The 18,023-nt window shown below is 53.1% G+C and overlaps 1 protein-coding gene across 7 annotated transcripts in view; it reads left to right on the forward strand.

The window, feature by feature from the left end:
• LOC119963432 (trichohyalin-like) overlaps window positions 1-18,023 on the forward strand; it is a 190,395-nt gene that overhangs the window by 68,791 nt on the left and 103,581 nt on the right. For all 7 annotated transcript variants that reach the window (XR_005460101.1, XR_005460102.1, XM_038792548.1 and 4 more), the window contains 2 exons: window positions 11,449-11,505; window positions 11,765-11,947. Coding sequence is in view for 5 of the 7 variants with exons in the window: in XM_038792548.1 (XP_038648476.1) it covers window positions 11,449-11,505; window positions 11,765-11,947 (240 nt within the window). In the remaining 2 variants the exon portion in view is untranslated. The remainder of the gene's footprint in view (window positions 1-11,448; window positions 11,506-11,764; window positions 11,948-18,023) is intronic.

Here is an 18,023-nt window from a genome sequence, read left to right on the forward strand (position 1 = left end):
GGGGGAGACGGAGGTGGCAGTGGGGGAGACGGAGGTGGCAGTGGGGGAGACGGAGGGGGCAGTGGGGGGCGACGGAGGGGGGGGGTTAGGTAGAGAGTGAGCCGTCCAACCCCGTAACAAAATGTCTGCCACCATGCCATGGTGTGCAGGTGACGAGGACACGGCCGCTGGTTCCCCTGTGGCTTCCGGCCACAGGCCACTGACGCACCCGTGAGGAGGCCATAGTTTACTGGCCGTTGGATGCAGAAAGTGACCAGGGGTTAGGCTGACCGCGTGTCAGCAGCGCGACCAGGCCACCGGGACACACTGGTATCCCATGGCTGGCGGCTGCCGAGGTGTCGACTAACGTCCGTCTAACATGTCCCGTTTCTCTGCCCCCCACCACCCTTCTGTAGGTTAGCACGATGCATGGGAACAGAACGGCTATGTTCTGCGCAGTGGTTGGGGCCGCTGCACTGCATTTGGAGATGCAGCAGCATCCACACCCACAACCCGCAGTGGCTGCAGGGCCAGCTGCAGCAGCAGAGGGAAGGGCCGAGGAGTTGCCAGTCGTCGAGCAGCATGGGGGGGGAGGAGGAGGAGGAGGAGGAGGAGGAAGAGGAAGAGGGGAGAGTGAGGGTGCAGCCACGGCGTCAGAGGCGACGACCAAAGCCGAGGGTGTACCGTGTCCGGGTCTCTTTCCTAACAATGCCGGACATCACCTGCAGGAGAAGACTCCGGCTGAGTAGGCAGACGGTGATACATATCTGCGAACTCCTGTCGCACCTCGCCCCACGTGGAACGGGGGGAGGACACGCGATCCCGGTAGCCATCAAGGTGACGGTCGCTCTGAACTTCTATGCTACCGGCTCCTTCCAGTCTCCGAGCGGGGACGTCTCTGGGATCTCCCAGTCATCGGTGCACAGGTGCATCCGGGATGTGACCGACGCCCTCTATGCCATCGCCGATCGCTACATCACCTTTCCCGAGGACCGAGCAAGTCAAGACTCACGAGTCCGTGGATTTGCCAGTGTGGCCGGGATACCGAGGGTTCAGGGGTCAATCGACTGTGTTCACGTCCCCATGCGCCCGCCTGCTGTGGACAGGGACGTGTTCACAAACAGGAGGGGGACATACTCCATTAATGTCCAGGTGGTATGCGACCCCCACATGAGGTTCATGAACGTCTGTGCAAGGTTCCCAGGGAGTGTGCATGACTCCTACATACTAGCGCAGTCGTTCATCCCTGCGATGTTTGAGGGACGTCCCCCCCGGCTGAGGGGCTGGTTGCTAGGTGACAGGGGTTATCCGCTGAGGTCTTGGCTGATGACGCCTATACGGAGGCCTCAGACCAATGCGGAAACACGATACAACGAGGCCCATGCAGCAACCAGGGGTGTGGTGGAGCGCTGCCTTGGCCTCCTGAAGATGAGATTCAGGTGCCTGGACCGCTCCGGAGGGGCCCTGCAGTACCAGGCCGACAGGGTCGCTTGCATTGTAGTGGTCTGCTGTGCGCTGCACAACATCGCGATGCAGAGGGGAGATGACCTGTTGCAGGAGGCGGAGGGAGAAGCTAGTGGCAGTGGTGCCAGCACAGAGGAGGAGGAGGAGGAGGAGGAGGAGGAGGAGGAGGAGGAGGAGGAGGAGGACGCTGGCGGAGTGGCGGGCGCAGCACGCAGACACGACCCAGGTGCTGGTGATGTCCAGGAGGCGGCACGACGGACCCGGCAAGGGCGGCGGGCACGCGACGCCATGGTGGCAGCACGGTTCACGCATCGCATGTGACGTCCCCGATGAACACCAAACCACCACCTGCATCGCTAGTCATGCAGAGGGTCAACACACAACTGCCACCACCACAACACCCCCCCCCCCCCCCCCCCCCCCCCTCAGTGTACACTGCTCCACTTCAACATCACCCTTATCACTGGGTCCAGACGGTATGGCACAACATTGATGGCTGTGCCAGCGGGTGTGATCAGTGCCATGTGGAATGATGACAGCCCGCTCTGCGAAGAGCTGTGAGCTCAGAATCGTTAGAGAGAGTCTGACCCATGGCAATAGCTGAACCATCCACCTTGGTGGCCGCTGAGTTCGTCACTGACACTCCATCACGTGCCCGCGTGGGCTAGCTGTGGGAGGGGGGTAGGGGCAGGGACTGCACACCCGGCACCGAGGTTTCACCACCCGTCACCCCCAGCGACACTCGGTCACCATCACGGTTCCTGTGGCTGTGGAACAATCACACGGTATTACAAGTAAGGTGGAACAGTGCGTTTAATATTAACAATTATTTACAGGTGCCCTATCCCCTACAACTAAACTGTGCCCTTCACCCGTGCCAACTTACTCAGTGTCTATCTTAGTTGCCTTACGGGCCCTACCACTACGTCTAAGTGAATACCCAGATGATACAGCAGGAGTGGAGGAGGATTGCTGCGAATCGCCCCCCTCGACTCGTTTCTCCTTGGCCAAGCGTTTCCTGGGGCGACCCGGCCTTGATGGGCCAGGCTGCTGTGCGGGCGTCTCGGGTGACATTGTGCCACCCTGCTCTGCCTGCTGCCCACCCGATGCACCAGGGATGGGACGGGGGGAGGCCGAGAATTCCGGGACGTCCCGTGATGGAGTTAATGGGACGGGCCCCAAAACCTCCTCCTCCCTCGGGGAGCCCGGTGGCCCCCGGGCCTCACTTTGGGACAGAGGTGCGAGCGGGGAGGTTCCCCGTCGCACCACCGACACCTGGCGCTGCCAGTCCTGGAGGCCTGCAACGGTATCCACCAGGATCCGAAGGTTTGCAGAGACGGAGTCCAGGGAGTTAGACATTCCCGCCAGGGACTGTGCGATCTCAACCTGAGTGTGCACGACGCCATCCAGCACATGTGTCAGGCGGTTGATGCTCTCGGCGACTGACTGCTGCGACTGGCCAATGACCTGCTGAGACTCGGCCATGGCCCGCAGGGCGCCGGCAATGTCGGTTTGGCTCTGGCACATTGCTGCCTGTGAGAGGGCAACCCTGTCCAGGGCCGAGGATGACGCGTGCACATTAACCCCAACGTCTTGCATAACCTGACCCATTGCCTCCACCGCGGATGCCACCCGTGCGGTGTCGGACTGGGTCTCTGCCATGAGCGGCACCACTCCCTGCTCTTGGACGCGGTTCGACTCCTCTAACAGCATCTGCAGAGTCTGGAAGGAAGCCCTCATCCCGTCATTGTTTCCCTGGGTTTCCTGAGGCATCGGCTGTGCGGGTGGGTTGATAAACTCCAGGAACTCCGAAAACGTCTGGGAGCCAGCTGCATCCTGGGCCTGGTCTGGCCTCCGCGAGTCCGGGCCCTCTGTTGCTCCGACCTCCACCTGCTGTACCTGCTCATCTGTGATGTGCCAACCAGACTGTGCCCCAGGAGACTCATCACTAAATAGGCCCGCCGGGGTGTGTATCTCTGGGATGATGGATGTGGTGGGAGAAAGCAGTGCCGCAAGCCCGACGCTCTCAATGGTTAGGTCCTCGTCCATGGTGTGGGGCTGCTCAGCGACAGGAGGGTTGTCCCTGGCCATTTCTGGTGGTGGTGGAGGACTTCGAACCCTCTGTGCGTCCTGGTCCGCAGATTGGGTTGGGGCGGATAGGGCTGCCCGCTGATCGGGCACCCTCTGTTGTGAGGCCCCGGGTGAGGTGGCGGCAGATTCCTGTCTCCGTCTGCAGCCAGACGGCCCTGGTCGTTCGGCATCACGTCCTAGGGAAGAGAATGAGACGGGTTATTTCGATTTGCTCGGCAGGCCGCTGGACGGTCCCAGTGGGCAGGGTGTGTGAAGGGACAGAGGATGGGGAGGTGTCCCAGTGGGCAGGGTGTGTGAAGGGACAGAGGATGGGGGGGGGGGGGGGGGGGGGGGTGTTTGTCAGGGAGGGTTGTCTCACTTGCTGCAGTTCCGCCAACCTCGCATTGCGCGATATCGCGGGTGGCAGACCCCCCAACAAGGTCCAGTGCCCTCTGTTCAAAGGTGCTGAGGGGGTGCATGTTGGGCGAACCCCCTCCAGTCTTGTGCCGCTCACGGTGGTTATGAGCGGCCTTGGCCTGTTGGGGGAGGGAACATAGGTAGATCATTACAAACGGTAGGTATCAGCAGTCCGTTCTGATACTGGCACAGTTTGGGGGGGGCAAGTTGTCATCAGATGATTGCATCTCTCCTCGGGGCCAGAGCGCTGGGTCTGTGACAACTTTGTGAACCACCCTCAAATAACTCTGCCCCAATCCCTCCCCCCCCCCCCCCGGGCAGTTAAGGGGGAGGGATGGTTGTGACTAGGGGGCACCCTCATGGCACTTACCCTGGCAGACCTGGTGAGGTCGTGTAGCTTCTTTCGGCACTGCTCTGCTGAGCGAGGGGTCTGCCCCACAGCACTGACGGCAGCAGCCACGTCACGCCAGGCCTGGCGTACCGTGCTGGCAGGTTGGCGATGCCCTCTCCGCGGGCGGATGATGCCCCTCCTCTGCTCCACGGCATCGAGCAGCGCCTCGACGTCTGCATCAATAAAGCGAGGAGCAGCTCGCCTAGGCTCCGACATCCTGCCCGACAGATTCTGTGGTCGCCCGCGCCTTTTTACGGCGTCGGGCGGCGTCACGTGGGCGTGATTGTGTCGTCGTCGCGTTCCGTCGTCATCACGCACGTAATTGACGTGGCCGCGCTGCTAGCCCATTTCCAGGAAGTGAATCGGTCGGGAAATGAAGCCTTCGCGACCGTCGTAAAACGGTCCCGATTTTTACGACCGTTTGCCGACTTTCCGCGGGTGCGGAGAATTTCGCCCAGAGTGTTTCACTCCGGCGTCGGAGGCCGCTCCCAGCCCCCTATTCTCCCGCCCCCGGGGGGCTGCAAGCGGCGCCATGTAATTTACGCGCACCGGGCCTTGGCGCCGCGTAAAAGCGGCGCCGTGTAAATGACGTGGCTGGCGCCGCATAAGTGACGCGGTTGCCGTCCTCCCTACGGCCGCCCCACAAGAAGATGTCGGATGGATCTTGCGGGGCGGCGGAGAAAAGGAGGTCCTCCTTCAGAGAGGCTGGCCCGCCGATCGGTGGGCACCGATTGCGGGCCAGACCCCTTTTTAGGCCCTCCCCCCCGGTGCAAGAACCCCCCCCCCCCCCCCCCCGCCACAGGCCATTCCCCCCAGCGTTCCCACGCTATTTCCGCCGGCAGCAACCAGGTGTGGACGGCGCCAGAGGGAACCTGTCGTGTTGGGCAGGCCGCTCGGCCCATGCGGGCCGGAGAATCGGCGCTCGCCCGTTACAAACGCCGATTCTCCCAGCGGCCAGCCGTGAATCTCACCGCTCCAGTTTGGGGGGGGTGGGAGAATCGTGTGCGGGTGCCGTGGCGGGACTCGCTCAGCTCCCCAGTGATTCTCCCGCCAGGCATGGCGGAGGATGGGGGCGAATTCCGCCGCCTATGTCTACCCATGTCCACTTCTCGTTCACCCCACCCTATCCCCATAACCTGCACACCCCTGGACATTAAGGGGCAATTTATCATGGCCAATCCACCTAAGCTGCACACCTTGAGTCTCTGGGAGGAAACTGGAGCACCCGAAAGAAACCCACGCAGACACGGGGAGAATGTACAAGCTCCACACGGACAGTGACCCAAGACCGGAATTGAACCCGGGTCACTGGCGCTGTGAGGCAGCAGTGCTAAGTGTAAATAAACCACGTGCACTATGTTATACAAACTAAACGTTTGCCACCCCTGATTCTTTTCTGTTTGCAGCTACAACAAAGAACATAACACTCTGCAACTTCTCTCCATCGCTACCTTGAGTCAGCTGCTGCTGAAACCACGATCCTGTGGTGTTCTTTGTGTTGCTTATTTTAGAATGGTTAGCGTAATGTTCACAAAAACCACAAATAGCTGTAAATTGAACAAAGCTATAAATATATCAACACTACTTAATTGGATTTGACACTTACTCCTATATAATAGTTTTTTTTTAAAAGTAATTTTTATTGAGATTTTCACAAAATATCAAAAACTGAAAATAACACGAAAACAGTATTAACAACAAAAAAAGGAGAAAAAACACAATAACCCCCAAAACCAAACCCCTCCCCCAGCAAAACGAAGGAATAGGTAAGCACCCGGCATATTCAATAAACTCATGTACACATTTCTCCCCTCCCCCGAAACAAACCCCCCCCCCCCCCCCTCCCTCCCTCCCTCCCCCTCCACACCCCCCTCCTCCCTCCCTCCACACCCCCCCCCACCCCCCCGGATTGCTGCTGCTGCCGGCCTATTTTCCTACCGTTCTGCCAGGAAGTCAAGGAAAGGCTGCCACCGCCTAAAGAACCCATGTACTGAACCCCTCAGGGCAAATTTCACCCTCTCCAATTTGATGAACCCCGCCATATCATTCATCCAGGCCTCCACGCTTGGGAGCCTCGCATTCTTCCATTGAAGCAAAATCCTCCGCCGAGCTACTAGGGACGCAAAGGCCAGAACACCGGCCTCTTTCACCTCCTGCACTCCCGGCTCCACTGCAACCCCAAAAATTGCGAGTCCCCAGCCTGGCTTGACCCTGGATCTTACCACCCTTGACACCGTCCTTGCTACCCCCTTCCAAAATTCCCCCAGCGCTGGGCATGCCCAGAACATATGGGCATGGTTCGCTGGGCTCCCCGAGCACCTAGCGCACCTGTCTTCGCCCCCGAAAAACCTACTCATCCTCGTCCCGGTCATGTGGGCCCTATGTAGCACCTTGAACTGTATGAGGCTAAGCCTCGCACAGGAAGAGGAGGAATTCACTCTTTCCAGGGCATCCGCCCACGTCCCCTCCTCAATCTCCTTACCCAGCTCCTCTTCCCATTTACCCTTCAGCTCCTCCACCGAGTCCTCATCTACCTCCCGCATGACGTGGTACACGTACAAAATCCTCCCTCCTCCAACCCACACCCCCGAGAGCACCCTGTCCCGTACCCCACGTGGGGGCAGCAGAGGGAACCCCTCCACCTGCCGCCTGGAAAATGCCCTAACCTGCATGTACCTAAACATGTTCGCCGGGGGGAGCCCAAACTTCCCCTCTAACTCGCCCAGGCTCGCAAACCTCCCATCCACAAAGAGGTCCCTCAACCTCCTAATACCTACCCTGTGCCAGCCAAGAAACCCGCCATCGATGCTCCCTGGTACGAACCGGTGGTTCTCCTGTATCAGGGACTCCATCGAGCCCCCACCTCCCCCCTATGCCGTCTCCATTGCCCCCAGATTTTGAGGGTAGCCGCCACCACCGGGCTCGTGGTATACCTCATTGGAGGGAGCGGCAACGGCGCCGTTACCAGCACCTCCAGGCTCGTGTCCACGCAGGACGCCATCTCCATCCTCTTCCATGCTGCCCCTTCCCCGTCCATTACCCACTTACGCACCATTGCTGCGTTGGCAGCCCAATAGTACCCACAGAAGTTGGGCAACGCCAGCCCCCCCTCTCCCTGCCCCGCTCCAAAAATCCCCTTCTCACCCTCGGAGTCCCGCTTACGGAGCTGATGCGCCAGCATCCTACTCGCCTTCTCCCCATATTCATACACCGCTCCCTGTGCCTTCCTCCACTGAGCTTCCGCCTTTCTGGTAGTCAGCAAGTCAAACTTGGCCTAAAGGTTACGCCGCTCCCTCAGCAATCCCTCCTCCGGTGCCTCCACGTATCTCCTGTCCACCTTCACCATCTCCCCCACCAACCTCTCCCTCTCTCTTTGCTCTCCCCTCTCCCTATGGGTTCGGATGGAAATCAACTCCCCTCTAATCACCGCCTTCAATGCCTCCCAAACCATCCCCACCCGGACCTTCTCATTATCATTGGCCTCTAAGTACCTCTTGATACACCCCCGAACCCGCCCGCCCACCTTCTCATACGCCAGCAGTCCCACCTCCAGGCGCCAGAGCGGGCGCTGGTCCCTCTCCTCCCCCAGCTCAAGGTCCACCCAGTGCGGGGCATGATCCGAAATGACTATGGCCGAATACTCGGCATCCTCCACCCTCGAAATCAGCCCCCTGCTCAGAACAAAAAAATCGATCCGGGAATAGGCTTTATGCACGTGGGAGAAAATGAATACTCCCTGGCCCTCGGCCTCGCGAACCTACAAGGATCCACCCCTCCCATCTGATCCATAAACCCCCTCAACACCTTAGCCGCCGTGGGCCTCCTGCCCATCCTGGACATGGATCGATCCAATGGGGGATCCAGCACCGTGTTAAAGTCCACCACCAATATCAGGCCCCCCGTCTCCAGATCCGGAATGCGGCCCAACATACGCCGCATAAAACCCGCATCGTCCGAGTTTGGGGCATAGACATTCACCAGCACCACCCGCTCCCCTTGCAACTTGCCGCTCACCATCACATACCTCCCTCCACTGTCAGCCACCACCTTTGACGCCTCAAACGACACCCTTTTTCCCACCAGTATTGCCACCCCCCCCGATTATTTGCATCCAGTCCCAAATGAAACACTTGGCCTACCCAGCCCTTCCTCAGTCTAACCTGGTCCGCCACCTTCAGGTGCGTCTCCTGGAGCATAGCCACATCCGCCTTCAGCCCCTTCAGGTGCGCAAACACCCGGGCCCGTTTGACCGGCCCATTCAGCCCCCTCACATTCCAAGTTATCAGCCGGATCAGAGGGCTCCCTGCCCCCCTCCCCTGCCGACTAGCCATAACCCATCCCCTGCCCGCCCCAGGCCAGCGCCCCCCGCTCGTCCCATTCCCCACGGCAGCGAACCCCCACCCCGGCCCCCCCTGCATACCCCAGCTCCTTCCTGGCCATTTCAGCAGCAACCCGGTACCACCCCCTCCCCCCAGGCTAGGACCCCTCCCAGCCGCGTTACTCCCTCCATAGCACTCCCGTGAGCCAGCTAACTTCTGCTGACCCCGGCGGCTCCCGCCACACTTCTGACCCCTCCCAATGTGCGGCTACTCCTCCTCCTCCATACCCATCAGCAGACCCTCTTCTTCCCCCTCCCGCTCTCGCGCGGGAAAAAAGCCCGCGCTTCTAAGCTCCGACCCCGCCCCCAGACACTCTCAGCGTGGGAAACCAAAGAAAAGCCCGCGCTTTCCCCCTGCCCGACCCCGCCTCCTCGAGAGTAGCCCCCCTTGTCGGCCCCCACCACCAGCTCCCCACACTCCAAGTCTACCCCCCAACTCGAGCCCATCCACCAAACCCACGCAAAAAAGACAGCGCCCCACCCGCCTAGAAACAACACAACCAGCTTAAAACAGCATGAAACAGAGAAAACCCCCCCCCCCCCCCACACCAAAAGTTAACACAGTCATTTACAAACCCACGACCCTCAGTTAGAGTCCAACTTCTCGGCTTGCACAAAGGCCCACGCCTCCTCCGGGGACTCAAAATACAAGTGTCGGTCCTTGTAGGTGACCCACAGACGTGCCGGCTGTAACATGCCAAACTTCACACTCTCTGTGGAGCACCGCCTTTTCCGGTTGTAACCGGCCCTCCGCTTAGCTACCTCCGCACTCCAGCCCTGGTAGATCCGCACTACCGTGTTCACCCACTTGCTACTCCGCTCCTTCTTGGCCCATCTAAGCACGCACTCTCGGTCAACGAACCGGTGGAACCACACCAGCACCGCCCGTGGCGGTTCATTTGGCTTGGGCCTCCTGGCCAGTATTCTGTGGGCCCCCTCCAGCTCCAGGGGCCCCTGGAAGGACCCAGCCCCCATCAGCGAGTTCAGCAAGATGACCACATAGGCCCCCAGGTCTGACCCCTCCAGCCCCTCCGTGAGGCCCAGGATCCGCAGATTTTTCCACCTCAACCGGTTCTCCATCTCCTCGAACCGCTTCTGCCATTTCTTATGGAGCGCCTCATGCATCTCCACCTTTACTGCGAGGGCCGTGGCCTCATCCTCTCTTTCGGAGGCTTGTTGATGGAGCTCCCGGATCTCCACCCCCTGGGCTGTCTGCGTCGCCAGCAGCTTGTCCATATTAGCCTTCAGCGAGTCTAGCAGCTCCACCTTTAGCTCCCGAAAACAGCGCTGGAGAGTCTCCTGCTGCTCCTGCGCCCACTGCCTCCATTCCTCGAAGCCTCTGCCGGCCGCCATCTTGGTTTTCTTCCCCCGCTGCCACCGCTATTTTGTTGGCCCCACTCCTGGTCCAGACCATAGAACACTGGGGATCCACTGCTAACACCTTCCCATGTCGGGAACCGTCGGTCAAGTACCGCTGGGGGCCCTTAAAAGAGCCCAAAAGTCCGTTCCTGGCGGGAGCTGCCGAACATACGGCTTAGCTCCGCATAGCCGCAACCGGAAGTCTATATAATACACAGTTGATAATAAACATATAATCTACACTCACCTCCTACTAATCTCTACACTATTACATTATTATGATCTGCTCTCACTCACACTATCTTTCCTTCAGTCTGTTCTCTAGCTTTCTCCTCAACCTCTCACCACAAGGCTTAGCATTGATGCCTTATACAGTTATATGTCTAGCTTCCTCTAGAGGTAGATTTAGATATGACATTAACCCTTGAAGTTCTTTACGTTTATGATAATGTCACAGATCCATGTGGGAGGGGTGGGGGTTATTGTTCTGCATTAGAATACACGCTTTAAATTGAGAATTTGTCCCCAATTGGAGAATCACTGGGACTTTATGAAGAGTATGAAAAGAGTATGAAAAGGTCTTCTCACTGGGTATTGGGGAGGGAGGGGGGCAGTGACGGTGGTGCAAGTGGAAAGTAAGGTTGGGATTTTATGGCCCTGACGTGGTGTGACCCTCCGCAGGAAATTCAGCTGCCCAGCCAAAGGTCACTGGACTTTCGGAAGGATTGAACGATCCCGGTGGCGGGTTTGACTGAGAATTCATAGAATCATAGAATTTACTGTGCAGAAGGAGGCCATTCAGCCCACCGAGTCAGCACCGGCCCTTACAAAGAGCACCCTACTGAAGCCCACGTATATCCTACCCTACCCTATCCCCATAACCCAATAACCCCCACTTAACATTTTTTGGACACTAAGGGCAATTTAGAATGGCCAATCCATCTAATCCATACATCTTTGGGCTGTGGGAGGAAACCGGAGCACCCGGAGAAAACACACACAGACACGGGGAGAACGTGCAGACTACGCACAGCCAGTGACCCAGCAGGATTCGAACCTGGGACCCAGGAGCTGTGAAGCAACTGTGCTAACCACTATGCTACCGTGCTGCCTCTCTGTGTGTCTCTCTTCCATGGGCTTGTAAATAAACCTGTCCTAAGGTACAGGCTTAGCTTGAGGCTCATTCTTTCCTCAACACACAGTTATTGCAATTAATATTCCATGCTTTCCATGTTGGCACCCAATCCCCTACTCTCCATAAACTCCCAACATATCCCCTCCTCAATTTACAGTGCTTTGAGCTGTAATCCCCAAACATCGGGAACACTGTGGAAATGTTGCAAATGACGTTCAGATTTATTGCTTTAAGATGGTGTTTGTTCCATTTCAGTTTGAGGAGCTGCGAAGGAAACAAACAGAAGCCAAAGTGCTGCTAGCTCCACTGAAGGTAAACATTACGTTCAAAATACAATTCACCTATCTGGTGGATCTTATGTTCACTGATTTGATAAAGGAAAATACACAGAAGATAAATTTGCTTCAATATTTATTTATCTGCGCCGTTCCTCGAATGTATCGTCTCCCATTTTTTGTCTTCCTTCCTCTCCCAGTCCTTGCAGTTTTAATTCATTATTCTTCATTCATTCATGGAGAAAGTATCCTCATTAAATGCACTTAATCCATTTCATTTGTTGTGCCCCTGATAGGCTAAATTGTCCTGCCTGATTCAGAAATGCCATGGCAGGAACAGTCTGATTGTACAATTGGTCAGGGAACTCTACCGAAAAGGCCTGACCAATTCAGGGTTGATTGAGGAGGCTGAGGACATGCTGAACGACACTGCCATCCTGGAGTACTCACGCACCTTCCTGTCGTCACACAACCAGCAGGTAGGCATCTGGGTGGAAAGAACATCCCACTCATCTTTCAATTTGTGCCAAACTGTGTCATAGTCAATATTTTCCCTGGTTCTGGACTGTGATAGAAAGATTCAAACATGATTCATTAGGTAAGCAAAACTAAGCTTTATTTACGGACTACAACTGCTAGCAGTATGGCTGAGACTTGAAGTCGGAAGGCAGTCAAGTACAAACTGCTGGTTCCCTTCCAAGTCTGCAGTATCACAAAAGAATAAGACGATATTTATACATTATAGGATCAAGATAACATGAATACAGCTTGGTCAGGAATTTGATCAAAATTAAAACATAAGTAATAATCATTACAATGGCGTCACCTTGCTGACCTTTAGGGGACTCGGGGTCTCGTATGATTATCTTGTCTTTTGGTACATGTTTTAAGAGATGGAGCAAATTTGTTTAAGTGCAGAAAGAGACAATTTTTTAGCTTATCGTATGTATTTAGACTGCTCTGGTCTGATGGCGAACGCGCCTTATCTGAGTTTAGAGTCAGCCAGTTCTCGGGTCAAGTTGACCTTGGCTGCTTGTATTTGTGCCTTAGGTTATGCGAAGTCAGTTTAAACTTAATTGTACCAAGAAAACTTGACTAGTTTTCCCATCATGCCATTATTTGCTTCGCACAATACCACACTCCCCCCTTTTGTCATATCATGACAACTAGCTAAATAGGTATATCCATGATTCGTTTGAAAATGCATTTACACAAGCAGGCAAGCAATCCTATCCCTAGTAGCATTAGTAGTAGTAGTAGAATAAAGGCCTTAAAGATCCAATCAAATAATCCATGACCCAACCACCCTAGCCAACCCGGCGGGTTATAGTCGTGAAATTCACTGCTAATCTCTTGAATTTGAGCAGCCTGTCTCTTAATATGGTCGGCCAGGTTAGTGATATTTTCAGAGCCATCTGGAATGTAAGTCCAGCACTATTGGCCTACAATAGCGCACGTTCCTCCCTGCGAGGCTAACAGATAGTCCAAAGCCAGTCGATTTTGTAATGCCACCGTCCGGACAGCCACTAGCTCAGCTGAGACCTCGGCCAGTGCCTGTCCAGTGTCCCTGGCTTCTGTTGCCGTTACGTTTGCCAGATGTTCCAATGCTGAGGCCATGTAGATCAGTTTGTCGGATGCCTTGCCTGTTCCGTACAGGGGAAAGGCCATCAATAGGAATTGTTCCGTTTTAGAAATAGTTCTTTTTGCTCGCGAGGGGGAGTGCTTAAGGGTGGGTAGGTGACGCATTTGGGGTACGACATATCCCAAAAAGCAGGATCCTGTCCAATCAATGGGGAGCCACGGATATGCTTTAGTGCCGCGTACGAAATAGGTTCCATTGTAGGCTGTAAAATCATCAACTGATGTCCTCCAGGGGATTGGGGATGTCTGTCCCCATGAACTTTCCTTTCCCTGATTTATTAAAACATATGGAACCTTGAACATTATACGAGTGGACAGTGAGGGAGGGTGGAGTCAGGGCATGATTATAGGTAGGTTGATACGAAGCTGAAAATTTAGTCATGTCATAGCCAGCAGATCTCCATATTTTCATATTCCCCCTATCTCCCCTGATCCCTGTTTGATATTTGTCGTAAAATCCATTCAACTGTCTCTGCGGTATGAAAGGGGAGAGATTGGAGAGGTATTCCTTCCCTCGAATGGACGGGGATATGGGTACAAACCCAACACTTGCTTATATTCAATTTTTCGGCATAAAGATATGACAGATGTAAATAGGTATTGGAAGGCAGGTCTCGTTTAGTTCATTTTGTTTACTACCGAGTGGTCATTTAGGCTAAATAGTCCAGAGAGTCCAAAAATTATACTGAAGATCTTCATCCTGTGTTCTCGCCTGGGTTGGAGACTATCTTCTTGCAATCGGATAGATGTATCCAAATGGCATGTCCTTCAAGTTTGACCGAAGTTGGTGTCGTCAGTAATACGAGGAAGGGTCCGCTCCAGCGTTGTCCTAGTTTCTTTCTGTCCCAGTTTTTCACCAACACGTGGTCTCCGGGTTTGACCACTGGATATCGAGGGACGGCTGTCCCTGTCGTTACTGGGAGATGTGCCTGTTTTACCTGTGAGTGAAGAAACTTCAAAGAAAGTGTTAATTGCTTCAAATAGTTCTGCATTTGTTCCCCCATCACATGGAGGTCTACTCCCTCTAGGGGATTTTCATGTGCATCCCAGGGAGTCCTCACTGGCCGACCATAGACTATCTCTGCAGCTGACAGTCCGGTCCGCGAATGGGGAGTCACTCGCATGTGAAACAGTGCCAAGGGTAATACTTTTAGCCAATTTAACCCAGTTTCTTCAGTTAATTTAGATAATTTTTCTTTTAAAGTCCCGTTGGCTCTTTCCACAATTCCTGCTGCCTGCGGGTGATACGCGCAGTGCAGTTGCTGTTTAATTACAAGTGCTTTGCACAATTCAGTATTGATCCGAGCTACAAAATGTGGTCCATTGTCTGAGCTCACCATTTTGGGTACCCCAAAACAAGGAATGACTTCCGTTAACAACAACTTCACTACTGTATGTGCCGTACAATTAGTGGTGGGGAAGGCTTCAATCCATTTACTAAACACATTGATTATTACTAAACAATATTTATAGCACTGTGCTTTTGGCAATTCGATAAAATCAAGCTGTATACAAGCAAAAGGACCATCTGGCAAGGGAGTGGTTCCTGGAGGGCATTTAATACCTTTACCCTTATTATGTTTCATGCAAATGACACATCGATCCAGCCACGTTTGCGCTGCTGTATTCAAATCTGGGTGCCACCAAGTTTTTAGGAGTAGCTGTACCACTCCCTCCTTGCCAAGATGGGTACAAGAATGCAAATAATCAACAAGTACCGGCAATAAAGAATTCGGAATACAAACTTGACCAACTGGAGTCAGCCAGAGGACTCGTGTCAAGGAGTGCGAACACCCCATTGACTTCCATAATGTTCGCTCAGAATCAGAGGCGTCCCTCTGCAAATCTTGAACTTCAGCTATCTCTGGCATGCCCTTCGTCTGCAATGCAGGTACCTGGTTTAAAGCCTGATTAGCCCCACTGGGAACAATTAAAGAGGTTGATGAAGCTGCAGTTTAAGCAGCTGAATCAGCACGGGCATTTCCTAATTGAACAGGAGTGTCACCCTTCGTGTGCGCAACGCATTTAATAACTGCCAATTGACGGGGAAGCTGAATAGCATTGAGGAGATTTTTAACCCAAAGAGCATTTTGAATGGGAGTTCCCACAGAGGTGAGAAAAACTCTCTGTTGCCAGAGGCGGCCGAAATCATGGGTCACGTCAAAGGCATACCTAGAATCAGTGTAAACATTAGTACTTTTGTCTGTGGCCAAAATACATGCTCGAGTAAGGGCGAATAGCTCGGCTTTTTGTGCAGAGACAGGGGTCTGGAAGGCTGCTGCTTCCTGCACGTCAGTGTCGGTTACCACGGCACATCCCGACTGTGGGACGCCAAATGGGGAAATGGAAGAACTGCCATCAACATAAAAAATTAGATCTGGATTATCAATAGGCCTGTCTGTTAAATCCGGGCGAGGTGCGGTAAGGAAGTGATTCCGAAGCAAACAATCGTGTGGTGGGTCCCCAAGGTTATCGGGGGGCTGTTCGAGGAACACAGCAGGATTTAAGGTTGAACAATAATGAAAAGAGAGGTAGAGTATTTGCAATAGTGAAACCTCATAGCGGCTCAATCGCGCTTGAGTCAGATGCTGGGTTTGCTGAGACGTTAGGAAACCCACGATAGAGTGTGAAGTATGCACTTGTACTCGGCTGGTGAAGGGTCAGATTAGAGGCTGCCTGTGCTAACAAATGGACAGCAGTTAGAATTTGGGTGCAGGGAGGTAGACCGCAAGCTACAGGATCTAATTTGGTAGAATAGTAGGTGACCGGGCGACGCCGGTCACCGTGTTCTTGTGTAAGAACACCAGTGGCACATTTATCAAGAACATTAACGTACAGCTGGAAAGGTCTGTCATACATAGGTCGTCCTAGTGCTGGGGCGGTAGCCAGGGCGTTTTTCAGAGTAATAAAAGATTGCTTTGCTGAATCAGGTAGTTCAAACTTAAGAGGAGCATTTTGAGAGGAGTACGGAGTTAATTCTTTAGTATGTACAGTAACATTCGGAATCCATTGTCTGCAAAAGTTCACTAATCCTAAAAAGGCTTGCACCTGCTTGGGCGATGTAGGAAATGGGGTCTGCAGTATAGGAGTAATACGTTCCTGAGTAAGGGAGCAATCAGTAGCACTTATTAGGACACCCAAAAATTTGACCTGTCGTTGGCCTTTATGAACTTTAGCGGGCGGGATCATATATCCCCATGAATGGAGACAGATGAGCAGGTAAAAGGTGTCACGCTGGTTAGCGATGAAATCAGGGCTGGCAAGGAGTAAGTCATCAACATATTGAATGATGGTGGAGCCACCAGGAAGTGCTAATGTCGCTAACTGGGAGTGCAATGCCTGTGAGAAAAGGGTTGGACTTCCATTAAGGAAAGGATCAGCTTGGCCTCTTAGTGCAGCTGCCAGAAATCCCAAGGACTTGGCACTGTAGCCTTCGTTGACAGAAAGGGTCACGTGGGGTGACACAAGTCTCGACTGACGCCATAGGCTGTGGGGTAAATCGACAAGAAAGGCAGACCCTTTTTTGTCTTGGTAAATGCTCTCCAAATCGGGCGAGCATCCTGTATGATCGTAGCAAAGAGTGACATGTGGATTGGGAATATCTAAGGGAGGTGAAATGTGTGAGGGATCAAAATCAATCGACCACCATTGTGGAGTAGTGAATAGGGGAAAGTTTTGAAGCTGGGCCTGCGGGATAGGTGACATAGTAATGCCGTTATCAAGGCTTGGGTCACTATATTCTCTCATCTGGACTCTATCGGGTGTTTTAATAGCTGTGCCCAAGTGTCATTAATCTTTTGTAAGACTTCCTGCAGTTTTTAGATTTTTATTTTTTAAACAGTGGTACTCAGGGTTAACGTTAGCTGCCAGCATAGAACACAGAGCAATCAGGCGCAGGCTCAGAAGTTATTAAATCTTGCAGCTGGTGACCTCGTATTTGAGACAGTTCTATAAACATTCCATTATCAATGCACTTGTATTACCGCTCCAAATTTGCAGTGTCTGTCTGCCTAATAGGGTCAGGTGTCGCTAGTTGTTGTACATCCTTCGTGGGAGAGGGCTCTGAGTAGCCTATTTAAGTCAATTTTCAATGTTTGCTATTTAACCAGTTTTTTTTTTGGAAAGAGACATTACTGGATGTTTATTATTTTTTTAAATTTCAAATGAACTGAACCACCGCCGAGTCTATCTGGATGGCCTGAATCGATCTGAAGTTATTTTAGACAAGAATCCATTGTTAAGTTCCTAACCGTAATCTTGTATTGACTTTGCTCCCCTTTTTTCATTTTGGCCGATTTGTCATCCTCAGATATTCCTGAACAAAAACTAATGGAGTGTTTACCTGTCTTTGGAACTCTTGTCGCTCTTTCCCTTTATCTGCCTACCTCTCCATCTCTGCCTCTCCCTGACTCGCTCTCTTTCGCTCTCTCAACTTTGCTGTCTCTAACAGTTCCTGTCTCTATCCCTGGCTCTCTCTCTCTCCTTCAATCCCTTCCTCTGTCTCTCTTTCTCTCTTTTGGATTCAGCCATTGTCCTTGGGGACAAATTTTGAACAAAAACATTTTTCATTCTCCTTCGAAAACTTTATCTGTGTTATTCCATTTAAGTCAATTTGCACTGATTAATTTTAGAGGCATTAGCTATTCTTAGAGACGTATATGTCTTTGTCAATTCAAAAAAGACCAACTGGCTGCTGAAATGGTTAATGTTTCCTGCAGAATCTAAGGGGCGAAGAACTTGGCGTGATGCCATTTACGTCTTTTCACGCAATCTAAAAACTTATTCATATTTCAATTACTCTTATTTGTAAAGTTACTTTCTTTTAAACTGATATAGTGTGAACTGAACAACTTTGGAACATTTTGGGAAGCTTGGGAACATTTGCAAGAGGAAATATGAATATTTTGCCATTAG

This window comes from Scyliorhinus canicula, chromosome 3 (genome assembly GCF_902713615.1).
Source record: "Scyliorhinus canicula chromosome 3, sScyCan1.1, whole genome shotgun sequence".
NCBI lineage: Eukaryota > Metazoa > Chordata > Chondrichthyes > Carcharhiniformes > Scyliorhinidae > Scyliorhinus > Scyliorhinus canicula.